Source organism: Athene cunicularia (genome assembly GCF_003259725.1).
Source record: "Athene cunicularia isolate RWA chromosome 9 unlocalized genomic scaffold, athCun1 chr9_part1, whole genome shotgun sequence".
Lineage (NCBI taxonomy): Eukaryota > Metazoa > Chordata > Aves > Strigiformes > Strigidae > Athene > Athene cunicularia.
This window is the reverse complement of record NW_020799110.1, coordinates 11,770,203-11,788,990: the sequence shown is the minus strand read 5'-3', so window position 1 is coordinate 11,788,990 and position 18,788 is coordinate 11,770,203. Positions and strand designations below refer to the sequence as shown.

The window sequence follows — 18,788 nt, the reverse complement described above, 5'->3', positions numbered from 1 at the left end:
CACGGGATTTCCACGGCCCCATGGTGTGCACAGCTGCCCTGGCAGTTATGGGGTGTCATGGGCAGAGAGCACCAAAGTGGGGACCCCCAGCCTGTCAGGGTGCCAAGCCGTCCTTGGGAACTTCTGCAGTGGCTCCTGCCAAGAGGGGACAGCCCTAAACACATCTCTCTGTTGTGAAGCTTTTGGGATTCATGTGGTTTCCCTTGCCAGTACCTCTGCTAAATGGTGAAGCTGAAATTTGAGGAAGGCAACTAGGAGAAAAAAGAAGTCATCTTTGCCACGGAAAATGTGGGATTTCCCTCTGCTGCCCAGCCCATGTTGGCAGGAATGTGCTCCTCTGTCAGCAATACTGCAGGTGAGCCGGGGAGAGCTGGTGTGCAGGGCTCTGTCTTCACTCGCCCTCTGCGCTGCAGGGCTCAGGAGCTCAGCCTGGGATGGGGCTCAGGCAGGAGAGGGGAGCTCTTTTCCTCTCCTGCTCCTAACCAGAGCCACCCCAGGCTCCATCTTGGCCCACTCTGGAGGTGAAGCAGCCATGGAGCATCTCTTGAAGACCTTGGGCACTGCAGCCTCCCTGGGTTGCAAACTTCAGCTGTCACCAGCGCTGACACGGAGTGTCCTGGGCACAACATTACTGGGGGCTCCAGGTCTCCTTTCTCTCATCCATCAGTCCCCAGGGTGGCTTTTGTGGCCCAGTCCTTTCAGGGTCCCCTCCTCCCAGCCCCCCAGCAGCACTGGGGGGGGTCCCACTGTGGGAGCTAGGTCTGGTGTAGGATGGTGGGATGACTCAGGCTCTACAGACAGGCTGTGGGAAGGGGCAAGGGCACCCCAGCCCACGGAGGGCACTGGGGATCATCTAAGGGTGCACAGTTAAGGACGGGGAGCCCCAGGTTCAAGGAGAGCTGTACAGGTTACCCCAACAGGCTGCACTTCCATGGAGTAAGGAGCTGGGAGCGGAAGGGAATGGAAGTCCATGCGGGTGCTGGCCAGGCGAGGAGCAGCTGTCAGGTACTCCTGTGCCCTCGCCACCCCACCTCCAGGCCAGCGCACGGGAACGCCGTCTGCAGGTACCTGCGGAGCTGTGGGGAGAGAACAGTCATCAAATCGTGTCAGAGAGGGTCTCCTACCCACCACTCCCCACCTAGCAGGGGCCTGATCCTGGACCACAGTAGCCAAAGGAGGGTCTCCCCTTCATCTGAAAAGGCTCTGGGTGACATTCAATGCAAGATCCAGCTGTTCCCCTCCTGCTGACTACCGGACCCCTCCCCAGCTGGCTGGACCATGGCTGCCAGGTGCAAAGTGGCACCCCCTCCTGGCATACTTCACCTGGGACAACAGCAGCTCCTTCACCGTGGCGTTCCCCAGGTCCAGGGAGACTGTTAGCCGCAGCGACAGGAAGAGGTAAGATGCACCTAGGGACAAAAAAATGTGGCTGAGGTTATTGCCCTTGAACCCTGGGCTGTGTGCTTTGGATCCTTGAACCCTGGATCCAGGGGTCTCTCCCCAGGATTGCTGGCACAGACACGGGGCCTCCTCCCATGTTACTCATGTTGTGGACACCCTACACTGTCAGAAGAACAACCCTCCACCAGTACAGCAAACCACATGTCCTACAAAGCATCAATGGCCCTGTACTGAGACCACGGCAAAAGCAGTGGGGCTCCAGGACCCTCTGCATTGGCCCCTCTAAGCCCAAAGCCACTGGTGCTGGGGCAGTGGCAATGCCCACAGGGCACTGCACTTACTGGTGTTGGGCATGGAGGTGGGGCAGACAGGCAGCATCGTTGGCAGGTCTGCAGGGGTGCTGTCAGTCCCAGATATTGTCGGGGTGCTTGGTGTCAGCCCCATGGTCATGGTGGACATGCCAGGGGTGATTCTAGACGTGGTCCTGGCTGACTGGCTGGGAGCGGGGCTGCTCCCAGGGACTCCCGTGCTGATAACAGGGGTGTCTGGGGTGTCTGCCAGGGTTGTCAAGGACTCAGCCGAAGCGGCTGTCGATGCTGCTGCAGAGGGAGGTGAGGTGCTGCTGATCCCCGAGGATGTGCTGGACCTCTCCAGGGTGGAGGCTCCCGTTTCAGGGCTGGAGGGAGGGAGGGTGCCTGTGGTGGTGGAGTTGGTGGTGGGCAGCAGCGCTGAGGTCTCCATAGGCATCAGGGAGGTAGGGAAGGTCGAGGACATGGTTGCTGTCACATCTGTGGCGGTGGTCCCTGCAAAGAGATTGGAGAATGAGGTGTGAAAGGGCTGGCTGTCAAAGGCTGAGACTATGGCTGTGCTGGGGATGGTGCAGCATCACAACCACCACAAACTCCCCGAGGGACACAGGGCTACACATCAACCATGGAGCACTAGGAGTGGGGATTCACTGTCCTGCATGGATCAAGCATGTGAATGCCCTGAATGGACACCAGTAAGGCAGGCCACATAAATCCCCCAGGCTGACAAAGCAGGAACAAGCCATGGGTATAGTTGATCTCGGGGCAGAAACTCCTGTAGGCACCAGCACTAAGACCCGTTCCACCACCTTCACCCATCCCTGGAGGAAGTCAGACAAACCCGCCCGACGGGAAGAGCCCTGCAGGAACTGGTGACCGTGAGACAGGCTGGAACTGCAGCAGCAGCAGTTTACACAAACCTCCCTGATGCAGAGAGTCAGGAACTGATAGCACTGGATGTAAATAATGGCAACGGGGGAAGCAGCCCCACGGAGGGGGGCCATAGAGGAACAAATCCCAGCTTGCACACTGGGCGAGTTGTTAGAGACGTGCTGTGACCCATGAAAGCTCTGGGGGGGAAGGGTGGAAGGATGCAGGAGGGCTGTGCTCTCTGCTCACACGGATCCCATGCCAGGGCAGTGCACTGCCCCTGGGGAAGCCCAGGCATCTGTAACCCTCCCCAAAAGATGCATAAAAGAGCCTGGCTGCCCAGGCCTCTGTCAAAGGTGCTTGTGAGGTGGTGGCTTTGAGATGCCAGGCTGGATTCCCCAGTGATCCCAGCACAAACCCAGTGAGTCTGGGGCTCTCCTCACATGGGAATGGGGAATCAAGGCACAAGCTGCTGGCTGCTTTCAGCCAACCTCACCAGAAACTCCCACAGCCTCCCAGCAGCCGCTCCCTCCCTGAGCTGGTGAAGGCAGCAGCTGGTTAAATAATAATGCAGAGAAGGGCAAAGGTCTGGCCCCAGCCCATGCTGGGGTGGGTGTCTGCGCTGAAGGGCCTCATCCTCACACAGAGGAGGAGCTGTAAATCCACCTCTGCTTTTCATTTAGCAAACAGCAAACAGCACCCACAGTGTTTCACCCACCGCACCCCACGGGAACCTGCTGCAAGCAAAGTACCCCCCACCCTGGGGAATGACACGCCCCCCTCACCACCCACCCCACGGAGAGCACCCCATCCCGCTCAGCCCTTACCCAGCGTGAGGCGCAGCATGGTGAGGCTCAGCAGCAGCAGGGGCAGCCCCCCTCTCTGCCAGACCATGTCCAAGCAAGCAGAAGCTGATGCCCCCCTGCAGGCACCACTCCGAGAGCTCCTCATAGCCCTGGCAACTGGGGTATCTGGGTCTCCTTTGACCAGCAGAGAAGGACAATCCAGGTGGGTCCTTTTACTCCCCAGGTGTTGGCAGTGAAGTGGGGGGTTCCGCCTGACACAGACACTCCCAGGGATGGGTGCAATGCTGAGCAGACATCAGCTGCACGGCTGGACCCGGAGCAGCCAGGAGCCGCAGGCAGGGCAGGCTAGCAGGGCCACCACTGCAGCAGACCAGGTCCCTGCAGCTGGGGACCGTGCTGTCCTCTGCCTGCGGAGGGAACGATGACAATGGAAAAAAGCCCAGGGAAGCAGCTGGACTGCCTGGGACCGTCCCTGTGCTTCACCACAGGGGTGATGTTCAGTGGTGGCTCCCAGCTCCAACGCCCTTGAGAGACAACAGCCGGCTCTGTCTCAGCGCGAGGAACTGGCCGAGAGAACAGGGAGCGCTCAGGAAGGGCGTGCTCCAGGCTGAGGGTTTGTCCTCTGGGCTGTCTGTACAGGCATCACTTCCCCATGTCACAGCATGTCACGGCTGAAATGCACCACTGACAGTCGGAGCTGCTTCCTTCTTGTCAGGGTCAGGGACAGGACCAGTCGGAGGCGCCTGCAGGCACTGGGCCAAGGTACAGGCGCTCCGCAGGCAGACAATCACACCAAAACTGCCAGGGCACAGTCACCCTGCTGCTGTATGTGCGGGGCACTGCCAGGGTACAGGCGCAGAGGGCACTACTGGGGTACAGGCATTCTGCTGGGATGCTCTCACACCGTAGGCATTAGGCCAGGGTACAGGTACTCTGTCAGGATACAGTCGCTCTACTGGGGTACAGAGACACTGGGGGCACATGCACAGCCAGAGGCACTGGGGCAGGGTACAGTCTCCCTGCCAGGTTCAGGTGCACGGAGCAGGGTGTCTCCAGGATACAGCTGCAGTCCCAGGGTAAAGGTTCCTGAGAAAGCCACCAAGTTACAGTCACATTGCTGGGACACAGCTGCCCAGGAAGGGGCACTGCCAGGGTACAGCTGTCTGGGGGGACTGCTGGGGTACAGTCACACTCCTGGGGGCACAGCCACACAGCCTGGGTACAGTCACACCGCTGGGGTACAGTCGTACAGCAGGACCGCCAGCCCAGCAGCCCCGCTCGGCAGTGTGGGGTGTGAGGGAGCTGGCAGCCTGGCCAGGGCACGGGGAGCAGCGTGGGGCCCACCCGCCGGCCTGCAGAGCCTGGACATGGGGTGGCCACCCCCAGGCGAAGTAGCCTGGCACCTGGTGGGAGCAGGACAGGAGATCCCATGGGAGTTTGTCACCCTGCCCCTGTCCCCCAGGGACCCCGTGGCTGAACTCACCCGCGGTGGCACCGGGGGTCTCAGGTGTTGTCGGGGGAGTGGTCCCAGCCAGCTGGCTGGGGATGGGGGTGCTCCTGGGGATCCCCGTGCTGCTAATGGGGGTGGCCATGGTGTCCGATGTTGTCAAGGGCTCATCTGAAGCAGCTGTCGGTGCTGGTGCAATGGGAGAAGAGGCACTGCCGGTCCCTGGGGATGTGCTGCCTAGCGGTGTGGTCATAGCTGGCCCTTGGTGGGTGCTGGTGCCAAGTGTGGTGCCTACCCAGGTGGAGGGGAGAAGAGTAGAGGTGGGGGGAGGCAGCGTGCTCGTCTTGACTCCAAACGAGCTGACAGCCAGGGCCGTGCTGTTCCCCACAGACGTAATGATGGTCGGCTCATCACAGTTGGGCGTTGTGGCCATGAGGGTTGGATCTGGGGTGCCACTGGTGAGTCCCAGCACTTCTGAGGGGGGGTCAGGGTGCACCGTGGTGTCGACAGGCAACCCAGGAGTGCTGTGGGCTGTGCTGCCCCTTGCCTGTGGTGCAGGAATGCTGGAGGCTGCCGGGCTGCTGCCCTGAGGCGTTGCAGCACTGGCAGTGAAGGCGTCTGACAGTACCTCTGGGGTGGAGGTTTCAGGGCTGGAGGGAGGGAGAGGGGTTGTGCTGGTGGGCAGCAGTGTCATGGTCTTTCTGGGTGTTGAGGAAGTAGGGAAAGTCGGGGACCTGGTAACTGTCACATCTGTGGTGGTGGTCCCTGCAAAGAGGTGGGAGAATGAGGTGCGCAAGGGCTGGGCATCAAAGGCTGTGCCGGGGACAGCACAGCATCACCACCACCATGAACTCCCCGAGCTACCACAAGCTCCCCAAGCTACTCATCAGCCATGGATCGTCAGGAGTGGGGATTCACCATCCTGCATGAATCAAGCATGTGGATGCCCTGAACAGCAACGAGATCAGCAAGGCAGGCCTTGTAAATCCCCCAGGCTGACAAAGCAGGAACAAGCCATGGGCGTAGTTGATCTCGGGGCAGAAACTCCTGTAGGCACCAGCACTAAGACCTGTTCTACCACCTTCACCCATCCCTGGAGGAAGTCAGACAAACCCGCCCGACGGGAAGAGCCCTGCAGGAACTGGTGACCGTGAGATTGAACTGGTGACCGTGAGACAGGCTGGAACTGCAGCAGCAGCAGTTTACACAAACCTCCCTGATGCAGAGAGTCAGGAACTGATAGCGCCAGGTGTAAATAATGGCAAATGGGGAAGCAGCCCCACGGAGGGGGGCCATAGAGGAACAAATCCCAGCTTGCAGCTCAGAGTCCTTAGAGATGTGCAGCAACCCACAAAAGCTCTGAGGGGGGTTGAAAGATGCAGGAGGAGGAGACCTATGGCTGTAGCTCGAGGCTTGCAGGAGGTACAAGCCTCAGATTTATTCCCTGGGCTCAACTCAACACTGCTCTTGCTTTGAGTCAAGTGCAAACATCGGGACAGCATTTGGAGTTTTCTAGGCCTATGACATCCTGGTGATGCTGCCATCCAGGCAGGGCCCTTTGGTGCTGCTGGGCAGATCATTGCAAAGGCAATGGGTCCAGCAGGGACCGAGGTTCAGCAAGGGGGTCCAACTGGGACCAAGGTCTTCTCTGCCCGGACAGAGACACAGATGAAAGGCAAAAGAAATAAAGCCAAGCTTGTCGCTCCTGTGTTGCAAAGCACAGCCCTGTCTGCTCACTGGGACGGGGCTGAGATTGTCGGAGAGCAAACAGCACCTCTGTGGCTGAAGCCACCCCCCCACACACCCTGGGGAGCAATGCTCCCCACTTCTCCCCCTCTACCCCCCCACGACTAGCACCCCATCCCTCTCAGCCCTTACCCAGCGTGACATCCAGCACCGCAAAACTCAACAGCAAGGGCAGGGACATCCCTCTTCTCTGCCCAGCCATATCCAGAGCCAGTACCCCTACACCCCGCGTGGGGATGGTGCCAGCGGGGAACCACGCAGCCGAGTGATGACTGAAAGTGCCTGGAGACGCTTCCTCCTTCCCGGGGGCAGGGAGAGGAGGCACCGACGGGCACTGCCCCCCTTCCCGGGGGCCGATGCTGCGCCGATGTCCCCGGCGCGCCCACGGGCGCGCCGGGGACGTCGGCGCAGCACCGGCCCCTGTACGCCGCAGGGGGGGTACCAGGAGGATGTCACGCCCCTTTCCACAAAGACACACCCATAAACACGCCCCCCCACAAAAAAACCCCCACCACACTACCAACAACAACAAAAAAAAAACCCAAACCACGCCCCCGGCTTGTGTAACACCCGGAGAGCCGCGTGGCTGCCAGGTAGGGACTGAGAACCGGGAACCGGGACCGGGAATCCCGACCAGGAACCCCGGGAGTGGATTAGGGACCGGTATGGGCAGGGCACGGGGATCCCCGGGCACCGGGAGCGGACCGGGAACCAGGATGGGCAGGGTACCAGCATTCCCCGGGCTCTGGGGGAGGAGCGGGGACAGGGATGGGCAAAGCCGCGGGAGCTCAGTGCGGGTCCGTTTCCCCTCGCAGCGGTCCCACGCAACCACGCTGCTCCGGGTAGTGCTAAAAATGCGGCGGGGACAAGGGAAACGAAAGGCCGACGCCCCGGAGCTGCCACGCGTGTCTCAGAGGAGGAAGGAGGAAGAGGAGGAGATGCGGGAGGCCCGGCGGAGGGCGGCCCCGTCCGTGCGAGAGTTCAAATACAACAAAAAGCGGGTTCGTCTCGTCTCGCAGGGCTCGGACCTGAAGGATGATGCTCGGTGCATCCTTTACTGGATGTCCCGGGACCAGCGGGTGCAAGGTGCGAACCAGGTGGTGGAGGGGGCCGGGAAGGGGAGGTCCCATGAGTGGCAAACCCATGGTCCTTTCCCACAGTAGGCCTTGGAGCTTATCCCCCCTCTGCAGGGGAGACTGGGGGGATTCCTCTTGCAAACCCCTATATCCATCCCCTCATCATCCCCTCGGCACTGCCCCGTGTGCTTTCTTCCCAGATAACTGGGCTTTCCTCTACGCCCAGCGCCTGGCCCTCAAGCAGGAGCTGCCTCTGCACATCTGCTTCTGCTTGGTGCCCAAATTCCTGGATGCCACCATCCGCCACTATGATTTCATGCTGAGGGGCCTGCAGGAGGTGGCTGAGGTACAGCCACCCCAGGGATGTCCTCTCTGGGTGGGACAGGGCTCCTGGGGAAGGGGGGGAGGCAGATCCATTCCTTCAGTGGATGGTGGTGGGATGGGGACTGCAGAAGCATGAACCATCCCATAGCCCTCTCCCCCCTCGCTGCAGGAGTGCTCAGAGCTGAACATCCCCTTCCACTTGCTGCTGGGCTATGCCAAGGACGTGCTGCCCACATTCGTGGTGGAGCATGGTGTGGGTGGGCTGGTGACAGACTTCTGCCCCCTCCGCCTCCCCCGGCAGTGGGTGGAGGACGTCAGGGAGCGGTTGCCAGATGATGTGCCCTTTGCGCAGGTGGGTGCCCAGGCTGTGGGAGGGGAAAACTCTGGCTGGTCAGATATGGGAGAAACTTGTCTCCTGTATTTTGCACCTGCGGAGGTGTGCTGGAGTGACCAGAGCAGGGACCATTTGTTTCTCCTACTCACACTTTCCTCCACGAATTTTCTTCCCAGGTTGATGCCCACAACATCGTGCCCTGCTGGGTTGCCTCCCCCAAGCAGGAATACAGTGCCAGGACCATCCGGGGCAAGATCCATGCTCAGCTCCCAGAGTTCCTCACAGAGTTCCCCCCCGTCATTCGTCACCCATATCCCCCCTCCTGCCCAGCAGAGGTACCAGCAGGAGACACCTCCATACCCAGTCATAACCAGTCCCAGAGGGTTTCACAGCCTCTTGGTGATTCTGGGAGGGGATGGCAGGGGACAGGGACAGTGACCTGCCTGAGGTCATGCACAGGTGGTGTGGAGGTGGGGATACCCTGGGGATGGGAGGTTCCTACCTCTTTCATTCAATTCCTACATCTCTGCCATGCAAGGCTGGTTAAGAGGAGAAAGCTGGCATGAGCTGGGGACTTGCTGCTTGGGGACAGCTCTGGCTGAAGAGCGTCTGCAAATGCACTCATGCTTCTTGGTTGCCGCCCAGCCCATTGCTTGGGAGGCTTGTTATTCCAGCTTGCAGGTGGACCGCACCGTGAAGGAGGTGGAGTGGGCAACCCCGGGCACGGCTACAGGGCTGTCTGTGCTGCAGTCCTTCATTGCGGAGCGGCTGAAATCCTTTGGCTCCCACCGGAATGATCCCAACAAGGCAGCGCTCAGCAACTTGTCCCCATGGTTCCACTTTGGTGAGTGTCCCAGGCTTCCCACTCTGCAGCAGGACTGAGCACAGTGGCTTGGACCAGCAGCCTGAGTTGCTCCCTCCCCATATCCCCAGGCCAGGTTTCCACCCAACGAGCCATCCTGGAGGTGCAGAAGCACCGGGGCAAGTACAAGGAGTCAGTGGATGCATTCATAGAGGAGGCCGTGGTGCGGCGGGAGCTGGCTGAAAACTTTTGCTATTACAATGAGAACTATGACAGCGTGCAAGGTAACACCCAGGGTCGGGTGAGCAACACTGGGGGCTGGGCTGGTACCCAACTGGTCACCCCCACTTGGCAATCCCATTTCTGCTAGGAGAGAGGCTGTGGGGACACTAATGTGCCACCATTTGGTACCTTCTGGAGGTAGGACAGGAGCTGCAGATGCCCTCTTCAAGGCTGGTGCCACCAGGGCACTACCCTCAGAAGCCCAACTCTTCCTCCTTTCCTCGGGGCCCTGCAGGAGCGAGTTGCTCAGCATTGCTCCTCATCTCTCTTGCTCACAGGTGCCTACGACTGGGCACAAACCACCCTGAAGCTCCATGCCAAAGACAAGAGGCCTTTTCTCTACAAGCTGCAGGAGCTGGAGCAGGGGGCCACACATGACCCACTCTGGAATGCTGCCCAGGTAGTATCCTGCATCTCACCTGCAAAATGCTGAGCCTTTTCCTGAGGGGCAGAGGTGAGCTGGCACGGACTGACCCCTGTGGCTGTCCCTTTCCCCCCAGCTCCAAATGGTCCGGGAGGGCAAGATGCACGGCTTCCTACGGATGTACTGGGCCAAGAAGATCCTGGAGTGGACCCGCTCTCCTGAGGAGGCCCTGCAGTTCGCCATCTACCTCAATGACCGCTACGAGCTGGATGGGAGGGACCCCAATGGATACGTAGGCAAGTTACAGGACGGGGGAACAGGATGGTGTCTTATGATGGCCAAGGCTGTGCAGGGGAAGGGGGTGCTTTCTGCAGACAATCCGGTGCATGCTCCCACCCATCCTGCTTTGCACCCACATCCCACTTGCTCTCTGGTTGCCTCTGAGCAAGGGGGAGAGCTGACGCTCCATCTCCACACCTGGCAGGCTGCCTCTGGTCCATCTGCGGCATACACGACCAGGGCTGGGCAGAGCGGGCCATCTTCGGGAAGATCCGCTACATGAACTACGCCGGCTGCAAGCGCAAGTTCGATGTGGGCCAGTTTGAGCGTCGTTATGCGCCCCACACGCCCTCCCAGTGACAGGCACAGCATGCCTTGAGATTGCTCGTGCCCCTCTATGCTGTGGGCAGATGAGCCTTTGCCAAGGCGCCAGCTCGCACCTTACACCCCGGCCAGGATCACCCTAGTGCTTGCTGTTGGGAGGGCTCACTGTAATGGCAGCAAGCCCCAGGGTTTTGGAGGTCTCTTTGTGCCATCACCCTCTGCTTGAGGTGCTGTGCCGAGGCAGCTGCCAGAGCCCCGCAGGTCTGTGCAGGGCCCTCCTGCTGCCAGGGGTTTGCTGGCAGCTGCCAGAGCCCATCCACAGCGTGCCCATGCCTGCCAGAAACCTCTTCTACAACCACTGTGCTCAGCAGCAAGCCCAAGTCACTGCTGCTGCTGGTAACCACAGCTTAGATTTATGCTGAGCAGGGCTTTTTTGGGAAAAAGCCCCCAGAAACTGGCTTCTCATGCTGTGCCCTGCTTCGCTCCACGCAGAGCCAGCGCTGTGCTGAGCTTGCACACGCATCTTTCAACAGTTGTTTTAAAGTTTACAGTTTGTATCTCCTGTGTCTGATGTTTATGGGGCAATGCACAACACTGCTGTGAGGGGAGGGCTGGGCTGCGTGGGTCAGGGATGCACGTAGGGATGGGGCAGCCAAGGCCCTGCCCCTGGGCCACTCTGCCAGTGGCCAAGGCAGGCTCAGGAAGGGGACAGGCGTCACAGAGCCCCTTGCTCGGTGGCTTTGTACCTCCTGCCCCAAGCCCAGTGGGCAGTTTGCAGGGGGAAGCCACAAACCAGATGGGTTTAGCCAAGGGGCAGTGACAATAACCCCCTCCCAGTGACACCTGGTGATGCACCAATAGTTGCACAACTTCTGGCCCCTGCCACTAGCCTGTGTACCCTGCTCCCTCCCTGCCCCACGGCCAACAGGCACGGCAGCACTGACCCCAAGGTGGGGGATACACACTGTTACCCCACCTGAAATGATGCCAAAACGCAGCTAGGCCCCTTATTAACTTAGTTTATTAGGGACGGCATTTTTGTTGTTGTGCTGTGCAATAGTCCCACACAGAGGGCTCCAGCTGGCAGCCAGGGCAGCCCCTTGCTCTCCCTTACACAGCTCACTGCCTTGGCCAGTTCCAGTGTTACTCCTAGCACTGGGCAGCAGCGTCAGTGCCGGGCACAACCCTGCCCTGGAGACCTCCGCTGGGTTTACAAGTCCCGCTGCTTCCAAAGTCCATGGTGGAGGGTAGAAACCACAAATAAGCAAAAATCCTTTCCCTCTTCTCTAAATGTACTCAGTGCTTCTAGAAAGGGACGTGGGCAGCCTCTCGCTGCTGTCCCAGGACATTAAAGTGCTTCAAACAAAAAAGGGTGGATGGAGGTGTGCTGCTGAGGCAGCTCCAGAGAAGGGGGTGCCAGTTCCAGGCAGCCGCAGGAGGGATGGGCTTGGGGACAGGCAAGACCAAGGCAAACCAGCATCTGGTAGCCCCAGGGCTTGCAGAAATGGAAATTGAGGAGGAAAGAAGCTGTTCCCCTGAGGAAAACAAGCAGAATCAAGACAGGAGGAGGCAAAAACTCCAGGGGAAGGGAGTGGGGAGCTGAATCCCCTTTCCTGGGCTAGATCCTGGCTTTGCCAGGATGCTGCAGAGCAGGGGGAGAGATGCTGCCATGCAGCAGCCTGGCCCCCAGTAGTGAGGCTTGTGCCATCCTCTCTGACCAAGCCCTGTGGCCACCTCTCCTGGTCGCAGCCTCTCCCCTCGCCCCAACCCTGCCACCCTTGCAGGGGACAGCCCTCGAGTGCCACTGCCCAGCCTCAAGCCAGGGTCCATGCTGCAAGAGCCATTGTCCCTCGATGCCTTCTGCCAGTGTATCACTCCCCAGTCCCTCAACACCCTTCTTGCACGTACACAGGCCACAGTGTCCTTCCAAACACCCCCCTGCCACCCCCCATTCCACCCCTGTGAGTGCTGGACACTCCCCCATGCCGTGGGCTAAAGCACTCCCCTGCGGTGCAGAGGCAGCTCCTTGCCTGGCCGCTAGTCCCGGAGCTCAGAGCTCACCTTGGACCGGTGGGTCCAATCCTGCGGAGACGTTGATCATGGCAGGCAGCTCTGCATCGGCAAGGGTCCAACCCTTTGCAACATCCCAGTGCCAAACCCCTCTCCCCCCACGCACCTCCCCACAGGCTGCCTGGCCACTCTGCTGCACCGCAGCTGGAAAGAGGCTTTGCCTGGCTCAGGGACCCCTCTCCCAAGGGGAGCAGGAGATCTGCCGGAGGAGGGGACACCTGGCAAACACCAGCCCCATCCAGGGGTGAGGGACCGGGAGCAGGACAGCGCTGGAGATTTTATACCAGTGAGTCCCAAGCAGATCGCATGTCCCCTAAAGAGACATTTCCAGCAAGACCTCCTTGGGGGGGGAACACACAGTTAAAAATACAAGCAACAGCATTAAAAAAATAAAACCAAATGCAGCAGATTAAAAAACAAAAACCCAACCTAAAAGAACAAACCTACACAGAGGCTCAAGGGATGCAGCCGGAGGGCTGAGCCTTCACCCACATCCTGACAGGCCTCAGGCAGAAGGCAGCTGCACCCTTAGAGGACGTGTTCTCCCCTAGGATGACAGACCAGCAGCATGAGGAAGCAGGGTTGGAAGTCTCACTTAGTGCATCCTCCGGCCATGGGGATCTGCCTCAGCCAAAAGTCAGGGTGCAGGCAGAGGGTAAGAAAAGCAGTTCAGCACAGATGGAACAGGAGGCGAGGCAGAAACCTGGCATTTTCACCACTGCCACCTCCTCTGCTCTTATCCCAGAATGAGAGCAACTGCTCTCCAGCAGTGTCCCAAGCCAGATTTGAGAAAGGGAGTTGTTAACTGTACAACCAACCCCAAACTCCCACCCTCCCTCCATGCACACAACCCCCAGCAGCAGGACAGGGGATCGGAGGACTCAGAGAGCTGATTTCCATCTCCAAGGAGCAGGACATGGCCAGAGCTTCCTAGTATACAGCTGATGAGCAGCAAGTGCTGACCCCGGAGGGGATCCTGCCAGGAGCAGGGCACGGGGACTGGCAGCACAGCCCTGCCTGGTCCAGCACGAACAACTGCTTGGAAAAGGCCCCTGTTCTGCCTGCAGGACAGGCAGCAGCAGCCGCCTTTCCCCAAGCAAAGGCATCAGGGAGTGCAAGCAGTACCTGGAGCAAACTCAGACAATGGAAGATGCCCCTTCCCCAGCCCAGAACTACTGCACAGGGGAAAACAGATCCCTCTGAGAGAGTGCTCCAGGCCTCCTGACAGTCCTCCTCATCTCCAGTCCGCGGGGCTCAGTCTCTGGTGATGAAGGCCACACGCACGTAAATAAACCCACAATCTGCTCCTCCACTGCAACATGCTCATGTGGCTGCCACCGTCTCCGGCTGCTCCAGCTCATCTTCATAGTCCAAGACATAGGACTCCATGCTCTGCCTGGCCAGCAGCTCTCTCCTGGCTTGAAGCCGCTCGCAGCGGGGACAGCGGGTGGATTTGAAGCAGGATTTGTGGTAGCAGGCTTTGCACTCTGCAGAGGAAAGCATGGCTGAGAGCTGGCAGGGACTGACACAGACTGCCTGATGCTCCACACCCTGAGGAGGGATGCTCCACCAGGCTTTTCCAGGAGGACATTTCAAACCAAAGCTGTGGCAGAACAAGCACCAGAAGCAAGGGCCTAGCACCGTTCTGGAAGCAGCAAGAAGTCATGCTGCAGGGTCCCTGAACCAGCTTGCAAAACCTTTGGGAGCACAGGTGGGAGGGTTCCTGCTCTGCACAAGGTCCCTCCCCAAACTTTCCTGATTCTCCAGGGAAACAGTGACTGCCCCAAGTTTTCTCTGGCACTGCTCCTGCCAAACCAAGGCAGTTGGTCCCAAGCTGCAGGACCAAGCTCTGCTTGGCCACTAGTACTGGGTATTATCGAGGATGACTCCTGAAGAGGCCTTGGGATTTCTTGGCAGGCAGGAAGGGCACAGAGACAGTCTTTAGGCTCTCTCTGCTCTACAAGGTCAGCTCCAGCCATCCAAGCAGGGGCAGGAAAGCTGTGTGCAGGCTGCAGCCTGTCCAATAACCACAGCAGAAGTGAAGCCAGGGCTCTCAGACACCCACTCACTGCAGTCACAACCCGACTGCCCACTGCTACCGAGGCAGGCAGCACACAGCATGGTCTGGAAGTGACCTACATGCTCCAGCACACCAGCAGCTCTGGCTAAATGCTGCTCTGCTGCTGTGGCAGTGTGGTGCAGAAAGGCACACTGGTTTGTCTGTCTGTCTCTGTACCTCTTGCTAGTACAAATGTCACTCAAACTGGACACAGACCTTGGTGACCGTATATTCTGTCCACTCCCTGTTTCTCCCCAGCATCTTACCTTCACATATCCTGCACTTATTGAGCTCAAAGGGGAAGATGATGTCACCCTCATTCTGGCAGAACTCGCAGATGAAGCCTTTGGCTTGGCACAGCTGGAAGGAGAAAAGGTGAGGAAAAAGCATCTAAATGCTCCTCATCTCCCAGGCAAGCAGGGCAGGAAGTAGAGTGGAAGGGGGACAGCAGGACATGGTGCCCTGCCCTAACCATGTGGGACAGCTCTTCCCCAGCATGGAACACAGCAAGGCAGAATCAACATGTGTCAGAGGTTGGGGAGAACCAAAACGGGATAATAAACATCTCATACATGCTGGGTGGAAGCTCTGTGGAGCAGGCAGGAGCAGTTAGCATTGAATCAGTTAATTTGTGGACTGTCCTGTATGTTAAAGGCCTCCCCATCAATTATGTCGCCTGCTCCCAAGGGTGAAGAGCCATGCAGGAGGCAGGCAAGGATGCCTTACCATGCACTTCTCGACGTGCAGGCTGCCTGCCTTCAGGAGCTCTGTCAGGCGAGGCACCAAGTCCCCTTTCTTTGTGGCGCTGAGGTCGTTCAGCGAGTAGAGGTGCAAATCCTCTGTCAAGTGGCCAGGCACTGCATCAAAGGAGTCTAGGAGGCTGTAAGGACAGAGAAAGCAGCACTCAGGGCAGAGTGACTCCACTAAGCCCTCTCTTTCCACTGCTGCTGCTTTCTCTGCCCCTCTACTCCCCTCACCCTCCCACTGCTCATTGCACAGGCTGCACAGATCCGCAGTGAAAACTGGCACAGGGCAAATCCAGGGCAGCAGAACAGCTTCATCTCACAGCTGGGGACTCACTCTTTAGCTAGCCGGCACGTCTTAAACATGTTCTTCATGTGGAAAAGCTGGATTCGCAGCAGCTGGAGAGGAAAAGGGGACACAAGAATCAGTAAATAGAGCACAGTCCCTGGTCAAGCACGTCTGCCCTATTCCCTGCGCTGGTGAAACAACTGCTGCTCCTCAGCTGCTGCTCTCCCGCTACCAAAGTGTTTATACCATGCAGAGCAAAGAGAGCACAACCATCATCACATGCTCCAGGAGATAAACAGAAGCCCAGCTGGACACCAGGCATAAATTCCTTTTGAAATTCCTGTGGTGCTGGACAAAGAACATGAAGTGAAGAGAAACCCACAGTGCTGAGTTTTTAAGCCTCAAAACCTGAAATATCTGCTTCTCCCCAGCTTCCCTGGAATACAGTTTATAATTGGCAGCCACCCACCTCACCCAAACTCTGCTCAGGAAGGCATGGAAAGGGTCTTACCCACACTTGGTTGAGGGACTTCACTTTCCGGTACAGGGCAGGATTGATATCCTGCACGTTGAAGAGTGGGTCACTCCAGATCTTGCTCAGCAGGTCTTTGGAGAAGTTGCTCACATAGTACTTGCTGAAGTCCCACTTGCGCAGGATGCGGCTGGGAATGACCATCTGGGCGTTCTCGTGGCAGCACTGGCAGAAATACTTCCCCAGATACTCACAGTACCGCAGCCGCTTGATGTAATCTGGCCAAACCCAGGCAGACAGAGAGGTCAGCCAAGGAACGAGCTCTGCCCAACCACATACTGGACTCCTGACGTTGCTCAGCATTTCCAACAAGCAAGGCAGTCTGTCTTGCTGGTACATCCTCCAGCGCCAGAGCACTCAACACTGGGATCTGCAAGCACCCCCACCAACTGCAAAAGCATTTGGGACCAGAGTCCAGTCTCACGCAGCCACATCTACCTACACATTCAGCAAAGACGGCTGGTAAAAGAGCTCTGCAGCTGTACCCACAGCAGAACCTGCCAGGAGCATTAGGACCCCAACAGATTACTTTGTCTTAGAAGAGTCAAAGCTAGAAGAGCAGCTTAGAAGCTACTCTTTGCCTCCACCAGTCCCGTGACCTTCTGGAGGAGGCTCCTTTGTGGGTGGTCACACCAATGTGCAGGCAGAGCTACAAAGGCACCGTATCATTGCCCCAGTGACCTCGTGCTGAGCTCTGCCACCACCCACCCACTCTGCATCTTCCCACTCGTTCACAGGTTTTTCCCCACTCTCCAGCTATGGGTCAGGGTCCCAGCACTCACCAGGATCAGTCCGGATGCCACAGCCTGCACACCGGTAATTCTGCTTGGCCACAGCCACCTTCCTCCTGCCCAGAGACAGAAGACAACATGTATGAGTCCAGCCCTGACAGCACCTGGCACCACAGGAAGGGGTGCTGGCACAGGTCTGGATAACAGAGATGGCCACATGCTTTGCCACTTAAACATGGACCACAGATCCAAGAGGAGAAGCCCTGTTGTACCCTAGTGCACACCAAAGGCACTGACCACAGGCGCTGGCTCCATCTCACAGTACCAGCTGCTGGTGGTGACCACCACGAATTTACCAGGCTCAGAGCATGGAAGCCCCAGCGGTCAAGCAGGAAGGAAAGGATAATCAGCCGTGGTGTTGATGGAAAAGGGTTGGAAAGGGGCAGGTCCCCAGAGAGCCCTCGGCTGCACAGGTCCTTACGTTGGGGCTGGATGAACATTGAAGATGATCTGTGGTCGCGGTGGGGCCCACTCCAGGTTTCCACGCACTCGAATCCTCAGCTTGTAGATATCAGCATGTTCTCCATCGTCAGGAGAGATGGGCAGAGAGTTGGGGATGGGCAGGAGCTGGGAGAGGCAGGCAAGAGGATCAGATCCCTACCTGGTACTGCAAAGGCAATGCACCTGGCTGGCTTGCCAGAAACCTGCAGCTGCAGCCCTCTGGAAAACTGCCAGGCACAGAGTCGCTGCTCCAGCTGAATGGGGCTGGACAAGGGACGTCCCCAGGGATCTGGACACTCTGCGGTAGGAGGCTGCGGTTGCAGAGCCCCACTTGGCTGCACCCATCTCCATAGCTTGGACAAAACCCTGCTCCAGCTCCACAAAGGGATTACCAGGACTAGCAAAGCCCCTCGGCAGTGGAAAGTCAAATGCAATCGGTGACTGGGGACTCACACCCCTACCTTCTGCGGGGCATCATGCTCAGGGACCAGCCACTCCAATTCAGAGGCAGCCGGGAGCTGCATGCCCTCAAACTGCTTCAGCAAGCCCATGGCCACAGCCTCCGCTGAGTTGGAATTGAGGAAGGAGTGGGATCTAGACAACAAAGGGAGTGGTTAGTACTGGGTCTCACTGCTGCACCCTCCTCACAAGCCCCGATGTAGATCTCAGTTCAAGCCACAGATGCCCCCTTCAACTCTGGTACAATACTTCTCCACTGCTACCCAGGCTTAAAATTGATATAGGATTGATTAATGTCTTTGCAGCTGCCCCCAAGCAAAGCTGGCTAATGGCACAACAACAACTATTTAGGAAGACAAGCAGAAAATACTGTACTTAACAGAACTTGTGCCTGTTTGCAGGTGAAGCTGCAAAGTGAGAGCCAGTGTCTGTACAAGCCAGAAGGAACTGCTCCCCCAGTATGAACTTACCAAAGAAGCTGCCAAGCACAGACAGAGCTTTATATCTCACTCAACGAGCAGAGGGGTCCCCACATCCCAAAGGGTTTTGGCTTTAAGAGCATAAATGCAGCAGCTGTGCTTAAAACAGTTTGTGATTCATGTCCCCACAGCCCTCAACTCTCCACCCCAGGCAGTACCAGGAAAGGACTGAGCACTTCATATTTAAGCTGCTGCTGCACTTCACAGAGTCTGTGAGCATCGCTCTGTGCCGGCGGTTCCACCTCTGGGTCACAGCACAGCAGCGAGGGTTGGAGAGATGGTGGCAGCATCATGTAGTCTAACAGACCGTGCCAGCTGAGGAGGGGGGAGCAGGGGAGGCTCAGAGCCAGCAGCAAGCCAGCAGCCAGTCCTGATGCTCCAGGTTGTGGCAGGTCCTCTCCCCAGTCTCTTTCCTACTAGGAGGTATAGGCATCTCTCCTGACACCAGTCCACATCATATCTACCTCATGTGAATATCATGATCATCCCACGTACTGCTTCTCAAACTTAAGACTAGAACCCAGTGCCCTACTGCTAAGTAAAGGGAGGGAGGAAGGGAGGG

The 18,788-nt window shown here is 58.2% G+C and overlaps 3 protein-coding genes across 7 annotated transcripts in view; 1 reads left to right on the top strand and 2 right to left on the bottom strand.

Moving 5' to 3' along the window:
* Positions 1-252: 252 nt before the first annotated feature.
* On the bottom strand, positions 253-6,993 carry LOC113483579 (mucin-2-like). Its single transcript, XM_026855241.1, has 5 exons — positions 6,711-6,993; positions 4,869-5,597; positions 1,743-2,204; positions 1,324-1,409; positions 253-1,076 (listed from the first exon to the last, which is right to left on the bottom strand). The coding sequence occupies exons 1-5, from the start codon at positions 6,778-6,780 to the stop codon at positions 1,002-1,004; spliced, it is 1,422 nt and encodes a 473-aa protein (XP_026711042.1). The 5' UTR covers positions 6,781-6,993; the 3' UTR covers positions 253-1,001.
* Positions 6,994-7,093: 100 nt separating this feature from the next.
* On the top strand, positions 7,094-12,823 carry LOC113483285 (deoxyribodipyrimidine photo-lyase-like). Of its 2 annotated transcripts, XM_026854717.1 has the most exons (10): positions 7,094-7,171; positions 7,394-7,664; positions 7,855-8,000; positions 8,148-8,330; positions 8,489-8,647; positions 8,958-9,156; positions 9,246-9,398; positions 9,675-9,796; positions 9,897-10,056; positions 10,245-12,823. In XM_026854717.1, the coding sequence occupies exons 2-10, from the start codon at positions 7,433-7,435 to the stop codon at positions 10,397-10,399; spliced, it is 1,509 nt and encodes a 502-aa protein (XP_026710518.1). In that variant the 5' UTR covers positions 7,094-7,171; positions 7,394-7,432; the 3' UTR covers positions 10,400-12,823. The 2 variants fall into 2 exon arrangements, with proteins under 2 accessions (XP_026710518.1, XP_026710516.1); XM_026854715.1 differs by lacking the exon at positions 7,094-7,171 and having other exon boundaries at positions 7,191-7,664.
* A 131-nt stretch (positions 12,824-12,954) lies between these two features.
* RUBCN (RUN and cysteine rich domain containing beclin 1 interacting protein) overlaps positions 12,955-18,788 on the bottom strand; it is a 19,497-nt gene continuing 13,663 nt past the window's right edge. For all 4 annotated transcript variants that reach the window (XM_026854713.1, XM_026854714.1, XM_026854711.1 and 1 more), the window contains 8 exons: positions 17,750-17,882; positions 17,269-17,414; positions 16,839-16,903; positions 16,036-16,274; positions 15,573-15,634; positions 15,219-15,372; positions 14,759-14,852; positions 12,955-13,920 (listed from right to left, as the gene is read on the bottom strand). In XM_026854713.1, the coding sequence (XP_026710514.1) occupies positions 13,757-13,920; positions 14,759-14,852; positions 15,219-15,372; positions 15,573-15,634; positions 16,036-16,274; positions 16,839-16,903; positions 17,269-17,414; positions 17,750-17,882 (1,057 nt within the window). In that variant the 3' untranslated portion in view covers positions 12,955-13,756. The remainder of the gene's footprint in view (positions 13,921-14,758; positions 14,853-15,218; positions 15,373-15,572; positions 15,635-16,035; positions 16,275-16,838; positions 16,904-17,268; positions 17,415-17,749; positions 17,883-18,788) is intronic.

Coding starts and splice junctions, on each gene's coding strand:
- LOC113483579 (XM_026855241.1), bottom strand. CDS start 6,780: ATGGCTGGGCAGAGAAGAGGGATGTCCCTGCCCTTGCTGTTGAGTTTT. Junction 5,598..6,710: donor GGTGCTGGATGTCACGCTGG/GTAAGGGCTGAG, acceptor ACCTCTTTGCAG/GGACCACCACCACAGATGTG. Junction 1,077..1,323: donor AGGAGCTGCTGTTGTCCCAG/GTGAAGTATGCC, acceptor CTCTCCCCACAG/CTCCGCAGGTACCTGCAGAC.
- LOC113483285 (XM_026854715.1), top strand. CDS start 7,244: ATGGGCAGGGCACGGGGATCCCCGGGCACCGGGAGCGGACCGGGAACC. Junction 7,665..7,854: donor CCGGGACCAGCGGGTGCAAG/GTGCGAACCAGG, acceptor CTTTCTTCCCAG/ATAACTGGGCTTTCCTCTAC. Junction 9,797..9,896: donor CACTCTGGAATGCTGCCCAG/GTAGTATCCTGC, acceptor CTTTCCCCCCAG/CTCCAAATGGTCCGGGAGGG.